The 24,382-nt window shown below is 39.9% G+C and overlaps 1 protein-coding gene across 1 annotated transcript; it reads left to right on the top strand.

Annotated features, from left to right (window-relative positions):
* Positions 1 to 11,186: 11,186 nt before the first annotated feature.
* Positions 11,187 to 15,536, top strand: LOC311501398 (uncharacterized protein). The gene is made up of 3 exons (XM_084563194.1): positions 11,187 to 14,196; positions 14,526 to 14,653; positions 14,927 to 15,536. Exons 1-3 carry the CDS (start codon positions 14,031 to 14,033, stop codon positions 15,221 to 15,223), a joined length of 591 nt encoding a protein of 196 aa, XP_084419320.1. The 5' UTR covers positions 11,187 to 14,030; the 3' UTR covers positions 15,224 to 15,536.
* Positions 15,537 to 24,382: the final 8,846 nt, after the last annotated feature.

Here is a 24,382-nt window from a genome sequence, read left to right on the forward strand (position 1 = left end):
TGTACCTGGATGAGTTTAACTTGACACAGTTCACACTGCCATAAAGCTGTCTGTCTTACAGATGTCTCTTTTTGTGTATTTGCAGACAACATCAAAGATCATTACTGCCCTGCTGCCTGTCTTTCCTCTGTTACATGAGCATGCAGTCCTGAGTGAGGGATTCTGCTAACCATGTCTTTTATTAAATGTTTAATTATTATATTTATAAAATTGTGTATTTAATGTGATTTTAAATTAAATGTTAAATTATTATACTTATAAAATTATGTATTTAATGTGATTTCAAATTAAATGTTTAATTATTATATTTATATAATAGTGCTTTTTAAAGTGTTAAATCATAATATAACTGTATTTTTATTTTTAAATGAAATGTTAATAATATTATACAATTTTGTATTTATTGTGATTTTAAATTAACTGTTAAATAATTATATTTATGAAATTGTGTGTTTAATGTGATTTTAAATTAACTGTTAAATAATTATATTTATGAAATTGTGTATTTAATGTGATTTTAAATTAACTGTTAAATAATTATATTTATGAAATTGTGTATTTAATGTGATTTTAAATTCACTGTTAAATAATTATATTTATAAGATTGTGTTTAATGTGATTTTAAATTAACTGTTTATTATACTTATGAAACTGTGTATTTATTGTAATTTTGAATTAACTGTTAAATAATTATATTTCTAAAATTTTGTATTTAATGTGATTTTAAATTAACTGTTAAATAATTAAATTTCTAAAATTTTGTATTTAATGTGATTTTAAATTAACTGTTAAATAATTATATTTATGAAATTGTGTGTTTAATGTGATTTTAAAGTAACTGTTAAATAATTATATTTATAACATTTTGTATTTAATGTGATTTTAAATTAACTGTTAAATAATTATATTTATAAAATTTTGGATTTAATGTGATTTTAAATTAACTGTTTATTATATTTATAAAATTGTGTATTTAATGTGATTTTAAATTAACTGTTAAATAATTATATTTATAAAATTTTGGATTTAATGTGATTTTAAATTAACTGTTTATTATATTTATAAAATTGTGTATTTAATGTGATTTTAAATTAAATGTTTAATTTTTATATTTATATAATGGTGCTTTTTGAAGTGTTAAATCATAACAACTGTATTTTTAATTTTTAAATGAAATGTTTAATTATTATATTATAACAACTGTCTGCATGGAAATGTTGAAATTTAGTGTGTTGCATTTAGTGTTTTACATTTTAACGTGGTGTATTGTATATGTATATGTATATGTATATTGTAAAGACATGCTAATTGCTAACATTAGTGGCTAATACTTTACTACCATGAGCAGCCAGTGTGCTAGCTGCTCATGGTAGTAAAGACATGCTAATTGCTAACATTAGTGGCTAGTGCTTTACTACCAAGAGCGGCCAGCGTGCTAGCTGCTCATGGTAGTAAAGACATGCTAATTGCTAATATTAGCAGCTAATGCTTGACTGCATGTAAAGACATGCTAATTGCTAACAATTGTGGCTAATGCTAGAATTAGTGGCTCATGTGTGTAAATATACATGTTAAAAATTACTATTTGAGGTGTGCTTTTTCAATACAGAACCCCGGCAACAGCAACTGACATAAGTAACTGGTATGTGGGGCAGCCATTTTGGCTTTTGGCACCTAAGTTGAACAATGACAGGTGTCTGTCTGTCATTGGCTAGCGCGTCATGTTAATTGCTAACATTAGCGGCTAATGCTACTTTTTAGTGGCAAGAAATTGGTGGTAGCATTAGTGGCAGCATTAGCATGTTAGCGAATAGCATATTAGCAATTAGCATGTTAGCATGTATTAGCATGTATTTAATTTTTAGTGGCTTAAAAGACATGCTAACACTAAACCAATGTTAAAATTAGTGGCTAGCGGGTCATGTTAATTGCTACCATTAGCGGCTAATGCTAATTTTTAGTGGTAGAAATTGGTGGTAGCATTAGTGGCACCATTAGCATGTTAGCGAATAGCTAGCCACTAATTTCTTGCCACTAAAAATTAAAGACATGCATTAACCTAATGCTAACATTAGGCAGCCATTTTAGTAGTTCTTAGCACTTAATTTGAACATGCGTGTGTAAAATGACAGACAGAGAAAGCAGAGCAGCTAGCTACTGTCAGACTGGCCGAATTAGACCGATTCTGCGCGCTAGCTGTGGAAAACAGGATCTGCCAAAACATTAAAACCCCCCAAACCATCCCTGTCTCCCTTGGTGCTGTCACACATCTGCTGGGCCTCTTAGCTATAGCTCTTCTCATTGACTGAATGACAACTTCTCAGTCATGTTTGACCTTTTTTCTTTATTTTAAACACAAATTATATCTGGCTGCTTTGCTGAAACTCCTGACACAACATCCCTGACCCGTTTCCTTCATCTTATTAGGTCAGTGAATAGCTAAACTGCTAACAGACGCTAACGACTAGCCGTCCACCATAGCTCATGTATGTTAGCGAGCTAGCGGAGCTAACGGAGCTAGCTAGCCGCTACCTTAACGCCGCGGACTCAACCGCGGAGTTAGCCTCGAGCTAACCGCTAGCTAACCGCTAGCTAACCGGGATTTAACCGCGGACCCGCGGGAGTTAAACACGAATTAGCCGCGGCGGTTAGCCGTGAGCTAATGCGGAGGCTAGTGGGGTTAGCCGCCGGCTAATTCGCCGCGTTGCTCGCGGGAGCTTATCACAGTAATAATGTTGACGTTTTACAATTTAAAGGGAAGATATTTTTAAATTAAACTGTGTCAAACTGAAAAATATATTATTCCACCACATAAAGTAGGAAACATTTATGGCTTGCAACAACATTAATGACAGTATATATATATATATAATTGGAGTAATTTAATATATGATGTTTTTAATTAAATAAATAATGAGCTGTTGAACACTCATAAGAGTTATATTAAGTATGTTACATAACATTATTTGACAGGTCTATTTGTCTGCGTATAGTATTCCTCCAGCTGATCCAGACAGACTGCAGTGACGTCCAACGTGAGACGAAGAGCTGGACTCACAGGACAATTTGAAGGTCTTCACTTCATCGCTGATTCCTTGTTACAGCCTGGATGTGTTAAGTTTAATATTGATGTTTTTCTAACTGTAAGACTGTGCCGTGAACTGTTAAACTATTGCTCAGGCAGGAGTAATGAGTTTTATTGTTAAAATTATTATGATTAACGATCAATTATCACGATTTGCTGTTCTTTGTCTGGGGATCCTAGTGAGGACACCCCTCTTAAAGGTGGGGGTGTGACGATCCGTCTCGCTATCTTCCTTATTTGATGCTGGCTTTCAGGTGGAGCTGGGAGGGGTCTGCTGCCTGTACCTGTCCTTCAGTTTGTAGAAGGCGAAGCATAAAGGACGACCCTTCTCAGTGTCTCTCTCTCTCAGCCAGGCCTACTGCATCCTCCTCATCCTGTTTGGTTTGTTGTACCCTGCATGACATCAAACTCACACCCATCCTGTCAGTAGGAACCAGGCCTTAAATGAGTATTTGAGTTGTGCTTTTTGTTATAGCTGCTGCTCATGGTAGTAAAGACATGCTACTTAGTAAAGACATGCTAATTGCTAACATTAGTGGCTAATGCTTTACTACCAAGAGCATCCAGCGTGCCAGCTGCTCATGGTAGTAAAGACATGCTAATTGCTAACATTAGCGGCTAATGCTTGACTGCATGTAAAGACATGCTAATTGCTAACATTTGTGGCTATTTGAGGTGTGCTTTTTCAATACAGAACCCCGGCAACAGCCCACTCGGCACTTCAAAAATTTCCGCGGGAATTTTCTAGTTAGTGCCGAGTGCCATAGGCACGAGGCCACTATTGATCTTCTGCGTGTTTCTTTGCAGTTTTATTTTTACTTATTCATTTTCCGCCCTTTTTCGCCGATTAATGCGGCCCGAACCGGCGAGAGGACCCCAACACATGATATATCAAAACGTGTGTTTTGATCCCGAATCCCGTGCTATTACTTTTATAAGGGATTGACGAGTTTAAAACCGCGAGAAATTTCCCATTGAAATGAATGGAGAAGCCCGAAAAAAAAAAAAAATCAACAGACATTTTCAACAATGAACTGCTCTGGCATACTTTCACCGAGAGACTCCATTTAAATTTTAAAACGTAGGTACTCTTGCCTTCTCTTCAGCGATTCACTTCACTTATCGACAACTTTTACCGTTTTTAAACTATGAAGCCTCAGAGTTGTGTAGGTTTTTACTCAAATTTCAGGGTTTATAATGGGTGTGTATTGCGCGGAATGTTGGTGCTAGAGTGGCAGGTAGAGTGAGGAGGAGAGAAGAAAATAGGCAAAAAATAAAACAGAAACTGCTCCCGTGGCCACAAATTTCACACCTCAGACATAATGTATACATAGAAACGTAGGAAAATTTGTCTTCTCGCTCAAATTCGTCTGCTAAAGCTGTAAAGTCTTATAGTTTTGGCGTGAGACGCAAAGATGCGCCAGCAACACCCATCCACAGCTTCATAGACTGCCATGTTAAATTTCTGGAGCAAAGCAGAAGCAATCCTTTCTTTGAATCGCTCTTTATAGCTCACATTTCTTCATTTTACCCACAAACTGCATATCTAGACGTTCAGGAAAGACTCAAGATGCCCAAAGTGAAGTCGGTTCAATGATTGGAAACACGGTTTGGCCACAAGGCCTTCCTGTTCGAGGAGGTTTGTTTCAGCATTTTCTCTCCCTCTAGCCATCTTCTAACTGAAATTCAAACTGGTAACCGTGACAACAAGGCCCCAACGGGCATACACACGCTCACACGCAGCAGAAGAGGAGGGTCTCCACAGAAAGAGGCGGGAAACTTCCAACTGACATAAGTAACTGGTATGTGGGGCAGCCATTTTGGCTTTTGGCACCTAAGTTGAACAATGACAGGTGTCTGTCTGTCATTGGCTAGCGCGTCATGTTAATTGCTAACATTAGCGGCTAATGCTACTTTTTAGTGGCAAGAAATTGGTGGTAGCATTAGTGGCAGCATTAGCATGTTAGCGAATAGCATATTAGCAATTAGCATGTTAGCAATTAGCATGTATTTAATTTTTAGTGGCTTAAAAGACATGCTAACACTAAACCAATGTTAAAATTAGTGGCTAGCGCGTCATGTTAATTGTTACCATTAGCGGCTAATGCTACTTTTTAGTGGCAAGAAATTGGTGGTAGCATTAGTGGCAGCATTAGCATGTTAGCGAATAGCATATTAGCAATTAGCATGTATTTAATTTTTAGTGGCTTAAAAGACATGCTAACACTAAACCAATGTTAAAATTAGTGGCTAGCGCGTCATGTTAATTGTTACCATTAGCGGCTAATGCTAATTTTTAGTGGTAGAAATTGGTGGTAGCATTAGTGGCACCATTAGCATGTTAGCGAATAGCTAGCCACTAATTTCTTGCCACTAAAAATTAAAGACATGCATTAACCTAATGCTAACATTAGGCAGCCATTTTAGTAGTTCTTAGCACTTAATTTGAATCTGCGTGTGTAAAATGACAGACAGAGAAAGCAGAGCAGCTAGCGCGTCAGCGCTAGCCACTATTTAAGCTCCCAGTGGAAAACAGGATCTGCCAAAACATTAAAACCCCCCAAACCATCCCTGTCTCCCTTGGTGCTTTCACACAGCTGCTGGGCCTCTTAGCTATTGCTCTTCTCATTGACTGAATGACAACTTCTCAGTCATGTTTGACCTTTTTTCTTTATTTTAAACACAAATTATATCTGGCTGCTTTGCTGAAACTCCTGACACAACATCCCTGACCCGTTTCCTTCATCTTATTAGGTCAGTGAATAGCTAAACTGCTAACAGACGCTAACGACTAGCCGTCCACCATAGCTCATGTATGTTAGCGAGCTAGCGGAGCTAACGGAGCTAGCTAGCCGCTACCTTAACGCCGCGGACTCAACCGCGGAGTTAGCCTCGAGCTAACCGCTAGCTAACCGCTAGCTAACCGGGATTTAACCGCAGACCCGCGGGAGTTAAACACGAATTAGCCGCGGTGGTTAGCCGTGAGCTAATGCGGAGGCTAGTGGGGTTAGCCGCCGGCTAATTCGCCGCGTTGCTCGCGGGAGCTTATCACAGTAATAATGTTGACGTTTTACAATTTAAAGGGAAGATATTTTTAAATGAAACTGTGTCAAACTGAAAAATATATTATTCCACCACATAAAGTAGGAAACATTTATGGCTTGCAACAACATTAATGACAGTATATATATATATAATTGGAGTAATTTAATATAATATGATGTTTTTAATTAAATAAATAATGAGCTGTTGGACACTCATAAGAGTTATATTAAGTATGTTACATAACATTATTTGACAGGTCTATTTGTCTGCGTATAGTATTCCTCCAGCTGATCCAGACAGACTGCAGTGATGTCCAACGTGAGACAAAGAGCTGGACTCACAGGACAATTTGAAGGTCTTCAATTCATCGCTGATTCCTTGTTACAGCCTGGATGTGTTAAGTTTAATATTGATGTTTTTCTAACTGTAAGACTGTGCCGTAAACTGTTCAACTATTGCTCAGGTAGGAGTAATGAGTTTTATTGTTAAAATTATTATGATTAACGATCAATTATCACGATTTGCTCGTTCTTTGTCTGGGGATCCTAGTGAGGACACCCCTCTTAAAAGTGGGGGTGTGACGATCCGTCCCGCTCTCTTCCTTATTTGATGCTGGCTTTCAGGTGGAGCTGGGAGGGGTCTGCTGCCTGTACCTGCCCTTCAGTTTGTAGAAGGCGAAGCATAAAGGACGACCCTTATCAGTGTCTCTCTGTCTCTCAGCCAGACCTACTGCATCCTCCTCATCCTGTTTGGTTTGTTGTACCCTGCATGACATCAAACTCACACCCCTCCTGTCAGTAGGAACCAGGCCTTAAATGACTATTTGAGTTGTGCTTTTTGTTATAGCTGCTGCTCATGGTAGTAAAGACATGCTACTTAGTAAAGACATGCTAATTGCTAACATTAGTGGCTAATGCTTTACTACCAAGAGCGGCCAGCGTGCTAGCTGCTCATGGTCGTAAAGACATGCTAATTGCTAACATTAGCGGCTAATGCTTGACTGCATGTAAAGACATGCTAATTGTTAACATTTGTGGCTAATGCTAGAATTAGTGGCTCATGTGTGTAAATATACATGTTAAAAATTACTATTTGAGGTGTGCTTTTTCAATGCAGAACCCCGGCAACAGCCCACTCGGCACTTCAAAAATTTCCGCGGGAATTTTCTAGTTAGTGATGCAGTGCTACGCAATGCAAACTATTGACCCTCATAGCAAAGCTATGGGAGTCAATAGTTTGCAGTGCGAAGCACTGCAAACTATTGTTCTTCACTACGTTTTTCTTCTTATTATTAGTGACTCGAGGCTACGCACGAGACACGACTCCCCATATAGCTCTAAGCTATATGGGGAGTCGTGTCTCGTGGCGAAGCCACGAGACACTATTGTTCTTCTGCGTGTTTCTTCTATATTATTATTCATCTTCCGTACCTTTTTTCGGTCTCTAACTCGCCCCGCAATTTTGGGGCGACACCGACAAAAATTACATCAAAACGTGCGCCTTTATCGGGAATGGTGTGCTATTACTTTTATAAGGAATCCACGAATTTTTCGCGAATTTATTCGCGAAAAACTGCGAAAATCGTCCCATTGAAATGAATGGGAAACTGCGAAAAAACGAAAAAACTGACACTTTTGAGGGGCATTTTCAAAAGCTAACTCCTCCCGCAAAATTTCACCTAGAGACTTCATTTAAACTTTAAAATGTAGGTAAATTTGTCCTCTATAAAAGTTCTATTCAGATTTTTGATATCTTTTATACTTTTCGATCAATCACTCGTCAATCATTGTGATCAATCATGTGAAATTTCTGAGTTTATAATGGGTGTGTATTGCGTGGAATGTTCGGCGTAGAGTGGGAGACCTCAGAGGCTAGAGTGGTAGAGGCTGTCTGAAATTCACTGAAATTTTTCTCTTTCCACGCTGCTCCTGGGCACATCTTACATCGTAGACATTAGATTTTTTTCACTTTTGTAGAGGAACTTGTCCTGATTCATACAATGTGCTCGCCTAAGACGAGACATTTTCTGAATTTGAATGGCGTGCCCCAGAGTGAGGAGTGTCCCGCTCCAACTGCCAATAAACTCCCATTCAAAATATGAAGCTGATTTTCGAGGAAAGCTGAATCCACCCTCTTCTTATACTCGCCACAGTTTCCACAATATTTACTCCAGAGACACCAAAATTACATCAGTGTGTTCGGGAACTTCTCCTGCCAATCACTGTCTGTTTTTTTTTTCTGATGTGAGCTTTGGTTTTGCCTCAGTGAGCCCAAATGCAAGGACTGTCAGAGGGCAAAAAATCAAAATTTCTTCCTTCTCCTCTCCTGTGTCTGTGAGTAGTCATGGCAACCAGCAGAGTCACCATGGCAGCCTCAGGCCAGGGCCACAGCTGCAGCCATTTTTGTAGTCCTTGGCAGTTAATTTCAGTTTATTTAAGTAAATAACAAAGAAAGAGACAGAGAGAGGGTAAAAGACAGACAGGCAGTAACAGAGAGGTAAAGCAAGACATTTTTTGAGGTGACTGTCACTCTGCTTGCTCTGTGTGTACATCTGAGCTGAATGTTTTCTATTGTGTGTGTGCGTGACTGTGCTAATCTCTACCCTTAGCTCAAAGTAAATTCTACAGTGTTAAATATGCAGTGTCAAAGTACATTGACTCCTTCAGAGTTATTACAACAACAGCTGGAGTAAGATACCGCCCAGTGTTGGTGAAAATATACGTCGTTAAACTACGGAGTGTCAAACGTACTCTGGAAAGCTCCGCCCACCCCCCTCGTCTAATGGAAATTTCAGGCCGCCATTTTCTTCGTGCCGAAGGACTGCGGTAAGTGTCTCCTAATTGACTATTAAACGCATTATTTGTCCTTTCAACAGAAGCAGCATTTTAGAATGACTTTATATCACTGTTAACTGTGAACTTTAACTCGTTTTATGTCTTCAAATGCCGAATTTCAGACGGCTAATGTGTAGTGGCCGAGTGAATGTCAAGTCCATGTGCGAGCAGCATTAAGGTAGCTAACGTTAGCTAATTAACATTAACTAGCAAACACTCAAATTATCAAGAGTTATGTTAACTTTGTTAATACAGTGTGGATGTGTGATTGTGTAGTTCTTTGTGACGTTCAAATATTATAGTGGAATAGCGAAGATTGCTAGTGTGGGGAGTTGGCTAAACTAGCTAAAGTTCATGTTAGCTGGACTATCCGTTGCCTTTGCATGAGCGGGTAGACATTAACTCTGGGTACTGAGTAAGCGTTGTCTTTTGTATTTTAAAGTTACCGCAGGTGTTACTGACAGACGTTGTCGTTTTTAATGTGTTGGAGACATTAAATTTAACCCCGAAACCCGCACGTCTCTGTCACGTGACGCTGTTTTGGTCGGTCCTGCACGCGACTTCAAACCCTAGCGGGAGCGTTTCAGAAGCGATTAGCCCGCCAGACTTTGTTTACTTGCTCAGATTTTTGTCATTTTCTTTCGTTTATGTGCTTCTAGATCTGCTTCTCCGTGTGTAAATATGCTACGTAGTTAATTAGTTTCTCTTTTGTCTGTTTTTACTACCGGTAGTTTGCGCGGTGTGTTTTATTTTGAAAATCGACCGGATCCTCTCTGCTTTTTCTGTGTCCGGCTTCTGCCCGCTCGAGGTGCTCTGTGTTGAAGCGGGCTGCCCGCGGTGTCCGTCAAAAATAGATCAGCGGAGGCCCGCTTTGCAGTGGCGGAGCTAGACTTTTATCCTTGGGGTGGCCAGGGGGTGGCCAAGGCTATTTCAGGGGGTCCACAGACTATAACAATGAATTTGTTTCTTGACTTATCAATTGCAATCGGAGTGTCAAATGTTGAAATGTACATACTAAGCACACAGGAGATCAGATTTGTGTATATATAATTTGCAGTTTATTAACAATGCAGAAAATGTAAAACACAACTTGGCAACAATTTTTCAATAATTAATTAATAATAACTAATTTTTACAAAAATGGTGAAAATGCACCAACACATTCATAGTTACTCACACAAACATCTCTCTCTGTCTCTCTCCCTCCCTCTCCAATATATCAACACACAGGCATCAATATATCAAACACAACTTGGCAACAATGTCAGGGCAAATAAACCACTGTAGACCTAAGTTTAATATTCAGACTTTTCAGCTAGTTGGCAGCAGGCTAACTACCGTGTTCACGTTACGTTTCAACAGAGCATGAAACAGCTAGCTGGCTGATTCTCCGCTAGTTTCATTCCTCTAGAATCATTGGAGAAACACGTAAATATAAATAGCGACCCAAATTAATTAAACGTAGACGTTAGCGGCTGTTGGAAGCTAGACGCCATGAGATGTAAGTTAACGTTAACGTTTGCTTGATGCCGTGGCTCTCTGCTTGTAGCAAAAAACAAAACAAACTTCTATCTACAAAAGTTATTTTAAACAGTGACTCATTAGGACACCACCGTAAAACTTACTTTACGACAAGGATTTCTCTGTCCATGAAGGATATCCTTCTTCTCCTTCTTTTTCTTTGTCACTTCGTTGATCTCCGGTAACAGGCAACGATAACCGACTCCAGTTCAAATCTTCCTCTTCTTCAGTGGCGATTCTTCTTCTTCTCCTAATGAAGGTGGCTCGCAACGCTTTGTGGTATATAGCGCCAACTACTGTACAGGAGGGACTTAGCAGTCAATAGGCTTCACTGATTTAAAAATGCAACTGGCTCCTTCCGACAAGAAGTGCGGTGCGCCGGTGCCGCGATATGTCAATCATCTGGGGTGGCATCTGGGGGGTCCAGTGCTACCCCGGCCTCCCCTCTAGCTCCGCCACTGCCGCTTTGGTGACGCTTCCCGTACCACGGCTGCCGGTGGGTTTTGAAACATTGAATAGCACATGTAATGCGGACGCGCCCGGTGGTTTTTGTATTGTAACGGTAGGATTAAGTAACGTTACTACAGCAATGTAAAGTAAATCTGTATGACAGTTGGGCACCTTCAGGAAGATGACATGATTAAGTTAAATTAAATCTTACTGGTCATTTCTGCAAAATAGCTCATTATTTCCCAGCAGTTTGGTGGCTTGAAACAAACTTTATTATATTCAAAGTGAACGTGATTCACCTCAAAAGGTGGCCTCGCTTCTGGACTGTTCAGTTGAAATGCATGATATTCTTATGTATGTTATGTATATTCTCAAATTTGAGGGAATACAGTGCATATAGTTTTTGTTTATTGTAATAATGAGCACATGAACTTTAACCATGAACTGTGCTGATACTCTCTGCAGGGAATTAAGATTTGCACAAGGAGCTTTAAATGCTAATAGTAATAGTAGCTGTTTAAAATTGATATACTGGAATATTAATATAAAATGATGGAAAATTTTAAGTTCTTGGATTTTGGAATGAATCAATATCTTACAAACGTCTATATGTGTTTTGTGTTACCCTTTCTAACCACACCCTTAACGTTGGATGCATTGTTTAAAGTATAGTTGGTACAAAAACATAAAAAATAATTTTAATTCACATTAAGTGTTTGTTTGAGCCCTACTGTAAAAGGTAATCCAGACTCAGTGAATATTAAGTGAGTAGTGAAATGTTATCATTAGATAAGCAATGGTTTTCTTGTTTACACAAGCTTTTGTTCCTGTGTCCTAGCATTTGCAAAGTTTGGTGTCCCAGCTGTAACAGAAGGTGTGAAAGTTGTCGACAGTTCAGGGACTGAGTTGGATGAAGATGTTTTTCAGGATGTAGTAACGGATCCCTCCACTGGGGTGTTAACCATCAAATATGACTCAGGTTTGTTTCTGTTAAATTTCTATTATGTTATGATGTTTATTAGAAGTGACAGGTTAGGGTTATCAGCAAACTCTATATAATGTGTTCTTATTTCGATTTCTCAATTCATGATTAGAATCTGTTTCCACGGTAGCCTCTCCTGAGCAATCCCAACCATCATCCCTCAATTCCTTGGACTCTGAGGACACAGACATCATTTCCGATAGTCCCTCCAGAAAACGCCAGAGGTTGGACGCAGAAGCTGAGCAAGTAAGTTCTTAGAAATAAGTTCTTATGACATTTACGTGGTTGGAAGACATTGTTGATCTCATTATGTCTTGAAGTTTTTTGTTTTTTAGCTCCTGAAAGTTTTTTATTTTATTATAATAAAGTGTACACTTCAAGTACATCAAAGTTATTAAAATCAATTAAATTTATATGCTTGTTTTTATTATTATTATCTTTAACAATAAAATATAAATTAACAAATCCTCTCTGTAATCCTTATAACCTTGTCACTGTCTGGATGGAGCTCTTCAGTGTTTGTTACTTCGGTGCAGCCTTTACCTGAATTAATAAACTGTCTGTAGTCTGCTGATTGTTCCGCCGATATCTTTGAGATTGAATCGGGACATCTTTAGCCATGATATGAATTTATTTCCAGCATTTAAGTGAACTCTGATTTGCAGTGGATATAGTCCTAATGTGCTGAATTGTTTTGTATTGTGTTTCAAGTTGGTGGAATCCGTTCTTACCAACAAACCTGGTGGGGAACGTGTAATAAATGAATACAGGCGAACCAAATCCTTGACTGATGAAACCAGACGAAAAATGGTCAACATACTAGCAGCTGACATGACGGAAAAGAATGGGTAATTTGTTAACAGTCCTTGTGTTCTGCTTAGAGATTAATTTGAAATCGAAATTAAATCCAGTGAATATAACCGCAAACCCCTTTCTCCTTGCAGTACATCCCCACCCAGACAAGTGAAAGAAATGTACGCCAGAGGAATAGTGACCTTATTCCCCTACCTCAGTGACCCATTCTCTAAGAGTGGCTATGTGAGTTGCACACAGTAATGGTTGTAGTAATGTTAAATGCTGTATTGAAAAATTTTGAATCCTATCGGAGCCTGTTGTTTTCACTTTTAAATGTTATTAATGAATGTCTTTTTTTTTGTTATCCTTTCATCCTCCAAGGAGCACTATTATGATGGTGAGAGTGGAACTGGGTACTTGGCCTGGAGGATTAAAACTATTCAGAGAGGCACAGCTAAAGACAGGCGATCGTCGTTTGGAGGTAATACTGGAAAAATGTATGGAACAAAACAGTCGCAAGATCAGTTATTGCATTTGTTGCACATAATGTTTAAAATAATACAATATTTTTCTTGAAGTCTAACTACACCCTTCAATTCCTCTGACTTTGTCTACAGGCTGGCATGGCAAATTTTAGGGTGATTCAAAACAGTAGACATTTTGAGCCACTTTCAATGCACAAAATAATAGTAATAATCATAAGTTGTGAAGAAAAAAATGTCAATATTAACACCAGCACTGATATGTTTCATCACAGTACAGTCAGTAATTAAGTTTATACTTTTGGTGTAAAGAGTAAAGAGTACCTCTTTAAAAGTTTGCCAGGTTTCTAAAACTGTTTTTGATATCAGTATTTATAATACTGTATTTTCCCATGTTATGTAGAATCAGCCAAAGGATCATCTGGTGAAGCCATGTCTGGAGGACCAACTGTCAGACGAGAGTCCGAGTTCGATCCAGAGACTGCCCTGACTGAAGATGAGTGCAACGAAGCAATCTCATTGATGAAACATTCAGCTGATGAGGACACTGTCAAGAAGAAAATGAAACTGACGTTTGTGTATCGCCACAACATGGTCCTTGACCCCCAGCAGTCGAGCAACATACTGTCTGACTTTCCACGTTTTAAAGACGTCAAAGGCTTGGTAATTATCTATCATTATTTTGAAAACATTATGACAGTTGAATAGTTTTTATAAGACGGTAGACAGGCGTTGTAGTAATACCCCAATAACTATCACCCGTTAACTTTGGTTGCCTGAAATTGAAATTGTCACCCATCACCACCCCACCCCAGGTTGAACAGGATTTCATTCTGATGTTTGGAGAGGATACCTCAAGCAAGCTTCTGGAGAGGTGGCCGGTCATGTTCAAGAAAAAGATCATCCAACAATGCAGAAAGCTTCTATCCACAAGTGAGCTTGAAGAACTCTTGCTGGCAGCTGATCCTCCTGAGGATGGCACTGAAGTTGATGTTGACTTTGGTAAGATAATTGTTCTTGTTCTTCTTCTGCTGCTCTCATATACTTGGAATATATAATTATCATATCTAAACATTTACATATCTGGATGTGTGATAAATGTAAGAGGACATTATGTACGCAGTATATTGAACAAAACTTCAAAAGCACTGAAGTGTTTGTCCCATGGTTTGATTTGGATAACTTCTTGTGATGATATAAAACTGCTATCTTTCCGTTATTGTTTTTTTTTAATTTATTTAAATGCTACTGCCATTGCAGAGCCACTGAATTTTGTTGACAGCACGCATAACTGAAGTGTGTTGAGATTGAACACACGATTGTTGTTACAGGTTGGGACAGTGACCTTTCGTCGGTTTTATTGCTGCTACACCTGATTCCACCCTCTGCTCAGGGTCGGAAGAGACCAGGAAAGGTTTCGGCATCCCAAGCAGAGAAGCATCTTGTGGTCTTCAAGAAGGTTTGTGTTTTTGGAGGTTATTGAGGGACAAATCTTATATAATTGCCTAATAGTTGTAGAATATGGTCATGCACAATAAGGCATTAATAAAGTGCTTTGTAATGAGTACTGACAGCCAATATGATGCTAACGTGTATTCTAATAAGCAACTAGTTGGTGGTGAATATGTCTCACTTAAAGTATTATTATTTAGTTTTTCTGTTCTTTTTGTTTTGGTTTTATGTATTACAATTGTCCAATTGTAATCATATCTTCATGTGTTTGTCTTCGCAGAGTGGAACAAACATTCAAGAGCATCTCGATGCCATCACCACCAGAGCTCAACCCTATCTCCTGGCTGTTGGAGTTAAGAAGAATGCAATCCATCAGTTCTTCATCATTCTTGACAAGAATGCCATACCTTGCAGGTCAACCTCTTCTCTTGGTGCCTTTGATGAACTGTTTAAGGCTCATTTTGTGTTTGGCACATCATACAACAGCATGCTCCACAACATGTACACTTTTATCCAAACCACAGTGTACAACATTGATGTCGGCAAGGTCAGTGTTTTGTTTGTCAGGCTGAGTTAACAAGTTCAAATATGCTTGTTAGGCATTTACGATTAGTTCATGGTTACTTACCTGGAAAAAATCTCAGGCTTAAATGTGCCCAGACTGGATGTGGATGTGTGTTTGGTACATTTTCTGGTTTTAGGAAACATTTAAACACCAAACACACTGAGTATATTGACCAGGAGGTTGACACTGATGTTAATTTGAGCACAGGATAGGTGGTGACAGCTAATGTAGATGAGACAGCCACAACATCGCTGACGGGTAACAAAGATGAGGTAACCACAACATCTGAACTGTTGAGAAACTCCAATAGGAGCACTCTAGATATGTGTGCTTCTGCTGTTGGACAACTCAAGGCAGCCGGATTAAGTCAATCTGCTGTAAATAGTTTTGTTTCCTCTATGGAAGAAGTGTGTTCTGAGATTCATAGTCAAGCTAAAGATGCAGCTTTACAGTGCTTATCTCCACAGGAAACAGAGGTCAGGCTGCATCCTGACAGGGTTCTAAAGATGTTGAACATAAATGAGCTGCGTTACTTCAGACCATTTGATGTACAATTGAAGTATGGAACGACAGATTCTTCTTTCTATGTTGTTCCATATTGTCATTTTATGCAGACTTAAGGTCAATGTTTTAAATGTAGATTTGTATTCTACATGAGATGTTTTGATGAGATGATATTTCAGCCTGACATAGTTGAGAGCTGCTAATAAAGTTCTTAAATGCATTATTTTGTGGAAACTTGTGATTTTTACTCACTTAATGGTGTTGCATGTAAGTTGACACTACAAAAGTGTAAAATTAACACTGCTAAGATTTATTTTCAGAAATGGTGTCAAATTTCATTCACACTATACAGTGTTAGAATTTTACTCTATAAGAGCTTGTTTTTCACTGCAAGAGAGTAAATTATCAACACAGTAGTGTGTAATATCAACACTTATTAGAGTGTTAATCTGTACTGGAATGGAACTCAATCAGAATTGATTTGACACCATAGAAGAGTGAATTATCAACTCTACCAAGAATAATATTTACACTCTTCAGTGTTATTTAACCTTTGGTGTAAAATTTCAATAACACTATTCAGTGTAAGCGAGTGTTAAATTTTTACTCTATTTAGAGTTAATTTAACTCTAAATTCTAAACACTATGGTAAGAGTTAATTTAACACTAATTCCGAGTTGGACCAAATACACTCGGAAATGGTGTTAAATTTAACTCTTTAAGTGTTACTTTAACACTGCAAAATTTACTGTGTAGTTTAGTGCGTCAGCGCCGCGCGTTAGCGTGGCAAATGGTAATGCCAACATTAGTATTGGTAATGCTAACATCTTTTTCCTTTTCTTTTTTTAATAACCCCGGCAGCAGCCCTCGAGTCACTCTCAAAATTTCCTGCGGGAATTTTCTAGTTATTAGTGATGCAGTGCTACGCAATGCAAACTATTGACCCTCATAGCAAAGCTATGGGAGTCAATAGTTTGCAGTGCGAAGCACTGCAAACTATTGTTCTTCACTACGTTTTTCTTCTTATTATTATTAAACTTTTTCCTACGGCCGATTTTCGAAACCTTTCAACTCAAATACCGTTCGTCGCACACAGACACAAAATACATCAAAACGTGCGTCTCGATCGGACTCGGTGTGCTTCTATACAGTTCTTTCAAACAAGATTTTTTCGCGACATAGTCGCGAAAAAATCGCGATCAATTTCCCATTGAAATGAATGGAGAAGCCCGAAAAAAGCGGCAACATTCCAAAATTTACAGCTTGGCTTTGTCGAGCGATTACTCGGCCATGCTTTGTAGTAGAAACTTGCTTGGAAGTTTGTACGAGGCACGGGAAGTGTAGCTTTCTCTTCCTGAAAACGGCGTTTCGATACCTTTTACGGTTTGGTCAGGGTCGCAGTTTACGTTTGGTGAAATTTGGGGAAAAAAATTAAAAATCCCTCCCTCTGAGCCTCACTCTAACTTCAGAGTTTCGGTGATATTCTGAAAAAAAAAGGTTCAATCTCATGTGGTGGCCACAGTTTTTGAGGTACAGAGATAAAAAATACATAAAAACGTAGGGATTTTTGTTGGCTTTAAGATGGTGTTGGTTTGATTTGTGTGGGACGTACGGTTTGGACTGGAGGCTCCTCTGAGCGAGGAGTGCGGCGACCAGTTTTCGAATTTTTCCCCATGTGTGTGTATGTGGAAAGCGAGAGCGATTTTTCGACGATTTTTCACGTCGCATACTTTTTTCCTAAAACGACTACGGCCACAATTTTCGCAGTAGGCGCGTGGGAACAACACTAAATTGTAGAAAACCCTCGGCTGACGCTCACGATGTGTTCGTTTTCCCGATAGGACTTGTAGTTTTTGATTTATGAGCATTTGTTCGGAGGGCAAATCCTAGTTTGCACTTTCCCTCTGACTCAGGCAGAGGTGAGAGGGAGAAGGCGAAGGAGCAGCAGTTGACCCTGGTAGCCATGACAACCAGACCCGAGGCGGGAAAACAGTTCTCAGTGGATAACAGTATCTGCCAAAACATTAAAACCCCCCAAACCATTACTGCAGTACTGTAGGGGGCCAGAACCTGACATTATGACCCCCCCACTCCAACCCCCCCACCCCCCTCCCACTATAGCATTACAGACACAGACTGCCAAAACATAATGACCCCTCAACCCATTACAGGACTATAGTAGGGAGCCAGAATCTGACACTATGACCCCCCCCCTCCACTCCATTTAAGCATTACAGACACAGACTGCCAAAACATTATGACCCCCTCAACCCATTACAGGACTATAGTAGGGAGCCAGAACCTGACACTATGACCCCCCCACTCCAACCCCCCCACCTCCCCTCCCACTATACCATTACAGACACAGACTGACAAAACATTAGGGACTCTCAGACTGTTACAATGGGGAGACAGAACACTCCATGACCCCCCCCCCCCCCCTCTCTCTCTCCCTCCCTCCTCTGTTGGTGCTATCACTTTATTAGGTAAGTAAATTTCTAGAATTATTTATATGTTAAGTGTTTGTGCCCAACATAGCTGAACTGTTAATAGAAGTTAACTACTCGCCGCCCAATGTTTTAGCCTTAGGCTAGCCTTCCAGCATAGCTCATGTATGTTAGCGAGCTAGCGGAGCTAGCAGCTACCTAACCGCCGCGGACTAAATCGCGGAGTTAGCCTCGAGCTAACCGCGAGCTAGCCTCGAGCTAACCGCGAGCTAGCCTCGAGCTAACCGCAAGCTAACCGGGATTTAACCGCAAGCTAACCGGGATTTAACCACGAGCTAACCGGGACTTAACCGCGAGCTAACCGGGATTTAACTGCGGACCCGCGGGACTTAACCGCGAGTTAGCCGCGGGAGTTAGCCGCGAGCTAACGCGGAGGCTAGTGGGGTTAGCCACTAAAACTGTGTCAAACTGAAAAATATATTATTCCATCACATAAAGTAGGAAACGTTTATGGCTTGTAACAACATTAATGACAGTATATATATATAATTGGAGTAATTTAATATAATATGATGTTTTTAATTAAATAAATAATGAGCTGTTGAACACTCATAAGAGTTATATTCAGTATGTTACATAACATTATTTGACATGTCTATTTGTCTGCCTATAGTTTTCCTCCAGCTGATCCAGACAGACTGCAGTGACGTCCAACATGAGACAAAGAGCTGGACTAACAGGACAGTTTGAAGGTCTTCACTTCATCGCTGATTCCTTGTTACAGCCTGGATGTGTTAAGTTTAATATTGATGTTTTTGAACTGTAAGACTGTGCCGTAAACTGTTAAACTATTGCTCAGGTAGGAGTGATGAGTTTTATTGTTAAAATTATTATGATTAACGATCAATTGTTACGATTTGCTCGTTCTTTGTCTGGGGATCCTAGTGAGATCCCTCCCACTCTCTTCCTTATTTGATGCTGGCTTTCAGGTGGAGCTGGGAGGGGTCTGCTGCCTGTACCTGCCCTTCAGTTTGTAGAAGGCGAAGCATAAAGGACGACCCTTCTCAGTGTCTCTCTCTCTCAGCCAGGCCTACTGCATCCTCCTCATCCTGTTTGGTTTGTTGTACCCTGCATGACATCAAACTCACACCCATCCAGTCAGAAGGAACCAGGCCTTAAATGACTATTTGAGTTGTGCTTTTTGTTATAGCTGCTGCTCATGGTAGTAAAGACATGCTACTTAGTAAAGACATTCGCGACGTAAGTCGCGAATACTTTCATACCTGTCTTGACCTGACCATTACTTTTTGTAGTCAAACATGAAATTATTTGCAACGTAAGTCGCAAATATTTTCACCAGGATTATATTATGACTATATGAACAGGTGATCATTAAAGCATCATAGCATCTTAGTATAATTGCATTGTAGCATCTTAGCATCGTAGCAACATAGTATCTTAGCTTTGTAGCATCTTAGTATCATAGCATCTTAGTATCTTAGCATCATAGCATTGTAGTAGCATCTCGGCATAGTAGCATCATCGTAGCATCGTAGCATCGTACTGTCGCAGCAATATAGCATGGTATCGCAGACTGCTGCGGCCACTGCATCACTCTCGCGATTTCCCGCAGGGGAATTGTCTAGTTATTATTAAACTTTTTCCTACGCATTTTCGAAACCTTTCAACTCAAATACCGTTCGTCGCACACAGACACAAAATACATCAAAACGTGCGTCTCGATCGGACTCGGTGTGCTTCTATACAGTTCTTCCAAACAAGATTTTTTCGCGACGTAGTCGCGAAAAAACTGCGACAAATTTCCCAATTGAAATGAATGGAGAAGCCCGAAAAAAATAAAAATTCAACAGACATTTTCAACAATGAACTGCTCTGGCATACTTTAACCGAGAGACTTCATTTAAACTTTAAAACGTAGGTACTCTTGCCTTCTCTTCAGAGATTCACTTCACTTGTCGACAACTTTTACCGTTTTTAAACTATGAAGCCTCAGAGTTGTGTAGGTTTTTACTCAAATTTCAGGGTTTATAATGGGTGTGTATTGCGCGGAATGTTTGTGCTAGAGTGGATGACATCATCAGCTAGAGTGAGGAGGGGAGAAGAAAGTTAGTCAAAAAACTGCACAGAAACTGCTCCCGTGGCCACAAATTTCACACGACAGACATAATTTATACATAGAAACGTAGGAAAATGTGTCTTCTCACTCAAATTCGTCTGCTAAAGCTGTAAGTCTTATAGTTTTGGCGTCAGACACAAAGATGCGCCAGCAACACCCACCCACAGCTCCATAGACTGCCATGTTAAAAAGGCAGGGAAATTTCTGGAGGAAAGCAGACGTAAACTTTCTTTGAATCGCTTAGAATAGGTCACATTTCGTCATTTTACCCACAAACTGCATATGTAGACGTTCAGGAAAGCCTCAAGATGCCCAAAGTTAAGTCGGTTCAATGATTGGAAATACGGTTTGGCCACAAGTCCTTCCTGTTCGAGGCGATTTTTCAGCATTTTCTCTCTCTCTCCCCGTCTTCCAACTGACATTCTAACAGGAGCAGTTGACCCTGGTAGCCATGACAACCAGACCCCAACCAGCTTACACACGTTCACACACGCAGCTGCAGGGGACGAGAGGCGGGAAAAGAGCTCTCAGTGGAAAACATGATCTGCCAAAACATTAAAACCCCCCAAACCATCCCTGTCTGCCATGGTGCTTTCACACAGCTGCTGGGCCTCTTAGCTATAGCTCTTGTCATTGACTGAATGACAACTTCATGTTTGACCTTTTCCTTTATTTTAAACACAAATTATATCTGGCTGCTTTGCTGAAACTCCTGACACAACATCCCGGACCCGTTTCCTTCATCTTATTAGGTCAGTGAATAGCTCAACTGCTAACAGACGCTAACGACTAGCCGCCCAGTGATTTAGCCGACGACTAGCCTTCCAGCATAGCTCATGTATGTTAGCAAGCTAGCGGAGCTAACGGAGCTAGCTAGCCGCTACCTTAACGCCGCGGACTCAACCGCGGAGTTAGCCTCGAGCTAACCGCTAGCTAACCGGGATTTAACCGCGGACCCGCGGGAGTTAAACACGAATTAGCCGCGGCAGTTAGCCGATAGCTAACGCGGAGGCTAGTGGGGTTAGCCGCCGGCTAATTCGCCGCCTTGCTAGCGGGTGCTTATCACAGTAATAATGTTGAAGTTTTATAATTTAAAGGGAAGATATTTTTAAATTAAACTGTGTCAAACTGAAAAATATATTATTCCACCACATAAAGTAGGAAACATTTATGGCTTGCAACAACATTAATGACAGTATATATATAATTGGAGTAATTTAATATAATATGATGTTTTTAATTAAATAAATAATGAGCTGTTGAACACTCATAAGAGTTATATTCAGTATGTTACATAACATTATTTGACATGTCTATTTGTCTGCCTATAGTTTTCCTCCAGCTGATCCAGACAGACTGCAGTGACGTCCAACATGAGACAAAGAGCTGGACTCGCAGGACAATTTGAAGGTCTTCACTTCATCGCTGATTCCTTGTTACAGCCTGGATGTGTTAAGTTTAATATTATTGTTTTTCTAACTGTAAGACTGTGCCGTAAACTGTTCAACTATTGCTCAGGTAGGAGTAATGAGTTTTATTGTTGAAATTATTATGATTAACGAGCAAATTGTAATAATTGATCGTTAATCATAATAATTCACCTGTTCATATAGTCATAATATAATCCTGGTGGGGGTGTGACGATCCGTCCCACTCTCTTCCTTATTTGATGCTGGCTTTCAGGTGGAGCTGGGAGGGGTCTGCTGCCTGTACCTGCCCTTCAGTTTGTAGAAGGCGAAGCGTAAAGGACGACCCTTCTCAGTGTCTCTCTCTCTCAGCCAGGCCTACTGCATCCTCCTCATCCTGTTTGGTTTGTTGTACCCTGCATGACATCAAACTCACACCCATCCAGTCAGTAGGAACCAGGCCTTAAATGACTATTTGAGTTGTGCTTTTTGTTATAGCTGCTGCTCATGGTAGTAAAGACATGCTACTTAGTAAAGACATTCGCGACGTAAGTCGCGAATACTTTCATACCTGTCTTGACCTGACCATTACTTTTTGTAGTCAAACATGAAATTATTTGCGACGTAAATCGCAAATAATTTCACCAGGATTATATTATGACTATATGAACAGGTGATCATTAAAGCATCATAGCATGGTAGCATCATTAAAGCATCTTAGCATCATACCATTGTAGCATCATTAAAGCATCTTAGCATTGTAGTATCTTAGCATCATAGCATCTTAGTATAAGGAAAACACACACTTTATGACAACTACAGATGTTTAACATGTGTCTGCTTTGTTATTAGCTTGTTGCTTACATTTACTTATAACATTTGAAAGACATTTCAATTTTTTTGCATTGTCTTTGATAGGATTAAAGGGTTCCTGTGCTTCGACAGCTGAGAGTGATCATCGTTGATTCATCGCCCTCAACCATCGCAGAGCAGTATCGCCACCTCACCCACACACATACATTCACCACACCTTCATCTACACAGATTTAATTTAAGTATAACATATTACATTAATTTGTCTTAGATTAGATTATTTTACATTAGGTAGTTAGAGTTTAGGTAAAGGTTAGGGTTTAGGTTAGTTTGATAGGTTTGATAGCCTGTTAAGCTTTGAAAAGTATTTTGTCTTGTTTTTTTTTTCTGTCTATTTTTTGTCAGCAGGATGACTAGGAAGTCCAGACGTTCCATGGCGGTGAAGCAGCGCTGGAGGAGGCTCGACCTGGAGGAGCTGAGGTCCACCCCTTCCCCCCTGGAGGTATTTACACAGTAGATAAGCTTCTGTGCCACAATGACATCTGTCTGCGTGAAAATGGCTCTAGAAATGTTACATCTATTGTTTTCTCCTTAACTGCTGAGTTCTGTATGTGTTTGGTCTTAATGTTTCATCAGACGTCCCCCCCGGCCGGAGAGGAGCCTTCCCACCGACCCTGCTCTCAAGCTCGTCCCCCCGTTCGTGCTCGTGAGTATCTCTCAATGATAAATAAATTCATTCATTCATTCAGCATTGTAGCATCTTGGCATAGTAGCATCATCATAGCATCGTAGCATCGTACTGTCGCAGCAATATAGCATGGTATCGCAGACTGCTGCGGCCACTGCATCACTCTCGCGATTTCCCGCAGGGGAATTGTCTAGTTAGTGATGCAGTGCTACGCAATGCAAACTATTGACCCTCATAGCAAAGCTATGGGAGTCAATAGTTTGCAGTGCGAAGCACTGCAAACTATTGTTCTTCACTACGTTTTTTCTTCTTATTATTATTAAACTTTTTCCTACGGATTTTCGAAACTTTTCAACTCAAATACCGTTCGTCGCACACAGACACAAAATACATCAAAACGTGCGTCTCGATCGGACTCGGTGTGCTTCTATACAGTTCTTTCAAACAAGATTTTTTCGCGACGTAGTCGCGAAAAAACTGCGATAAATTTCCCATTGAAATGAATGGAGAAGCCCGAAAAAAGCTGCAACATTCCAAAATTTACAGCTTGGCTTTGTCGAGTGATTACTCGGCCATGCTTTGTAGTAGAAACTTGCTTGGAAGTTTGTACGAGGCACGGGAAGTGTAGCTTTCTCTTCCTGAAAACGGGGTTTCGATACCTTTTACGGTTTGGTCAGGGTCGCTGTTTACGTTTTGGTGAAATTTGGGGAAAAAAATTAAAAATCAGCGTTTATAATGGGGCTCTATGGGCCCACTCTGACCGACACTCTAACTTCAGAGTTTCGGTGATATTCTGAAAAAAAAAGGTTCAATCTCACGTGGTGGCCACAGATTTTGAGGTACAGAGATAAAAAATACGTAAAAACGTAGGGATTTTTGTTGGCTTTCAGATGGTGTGGGTTTTATTTGTGTGGGACGTACGGTTTGGGCTGCAGGCTCCTCTGAGCGAGGAGTGCGCCGACCAGTTTTCGAATTTTTCCCCATGTGTGTGTATGTGGAAAGCGAGAGCGATTTTTCGACGATTTTTCACGTCGCATACTTTTTTTCTAAAACGACTACGGCCACAATTTTCGCAGTAGGCGCGTGGGAACAACACTAAATTGTAGAAAACCCTTGGCTGACGCTCACGATGTGTTTGTTTTCCCGATAGGACTTGTAGTTTTTGATTTATGAGCA

This window comes from Chelon labrosus (assembly GCF_963514085.1).
Source record: "Chelon labrosus genome assembly, chromosome: 16".
NCBI classification, from domain to species: Eukaryota; Metazoa; Chordata; class Actinopteri; order Mugiliformes; family Mugilidae; genus Chelon; species Chelon labrosus.

What these genes read in the sequence shown, in the direction of transcription:
- LOC311501398 (XM_084563194.1), top strand. Translation starts at nt 14,031, where the DNA reads ATGTTTGGAGAGGATACCTCAAGCAAGCTTCTGGAGAGGTGGCCGGTC. An exon ending in TGAAGTTGATGTTGACTTTG is followed by an intron (nt 14,197 to 14,525) that starts GTAAGATAATTG and finishes TTGTTGTTACAG; the next exon opens with GTTGGGACAGTGACCTTTCG. An exon ending in ATCTTGTGGTCTTCAAGAAG is followed by an intron (nt 14,654 to 14,926) that starts GTTTGTGTTTTT and finishes TTGTCTTCGCAG; the next exon opens with AGTGGAACAAACATTCAAGA.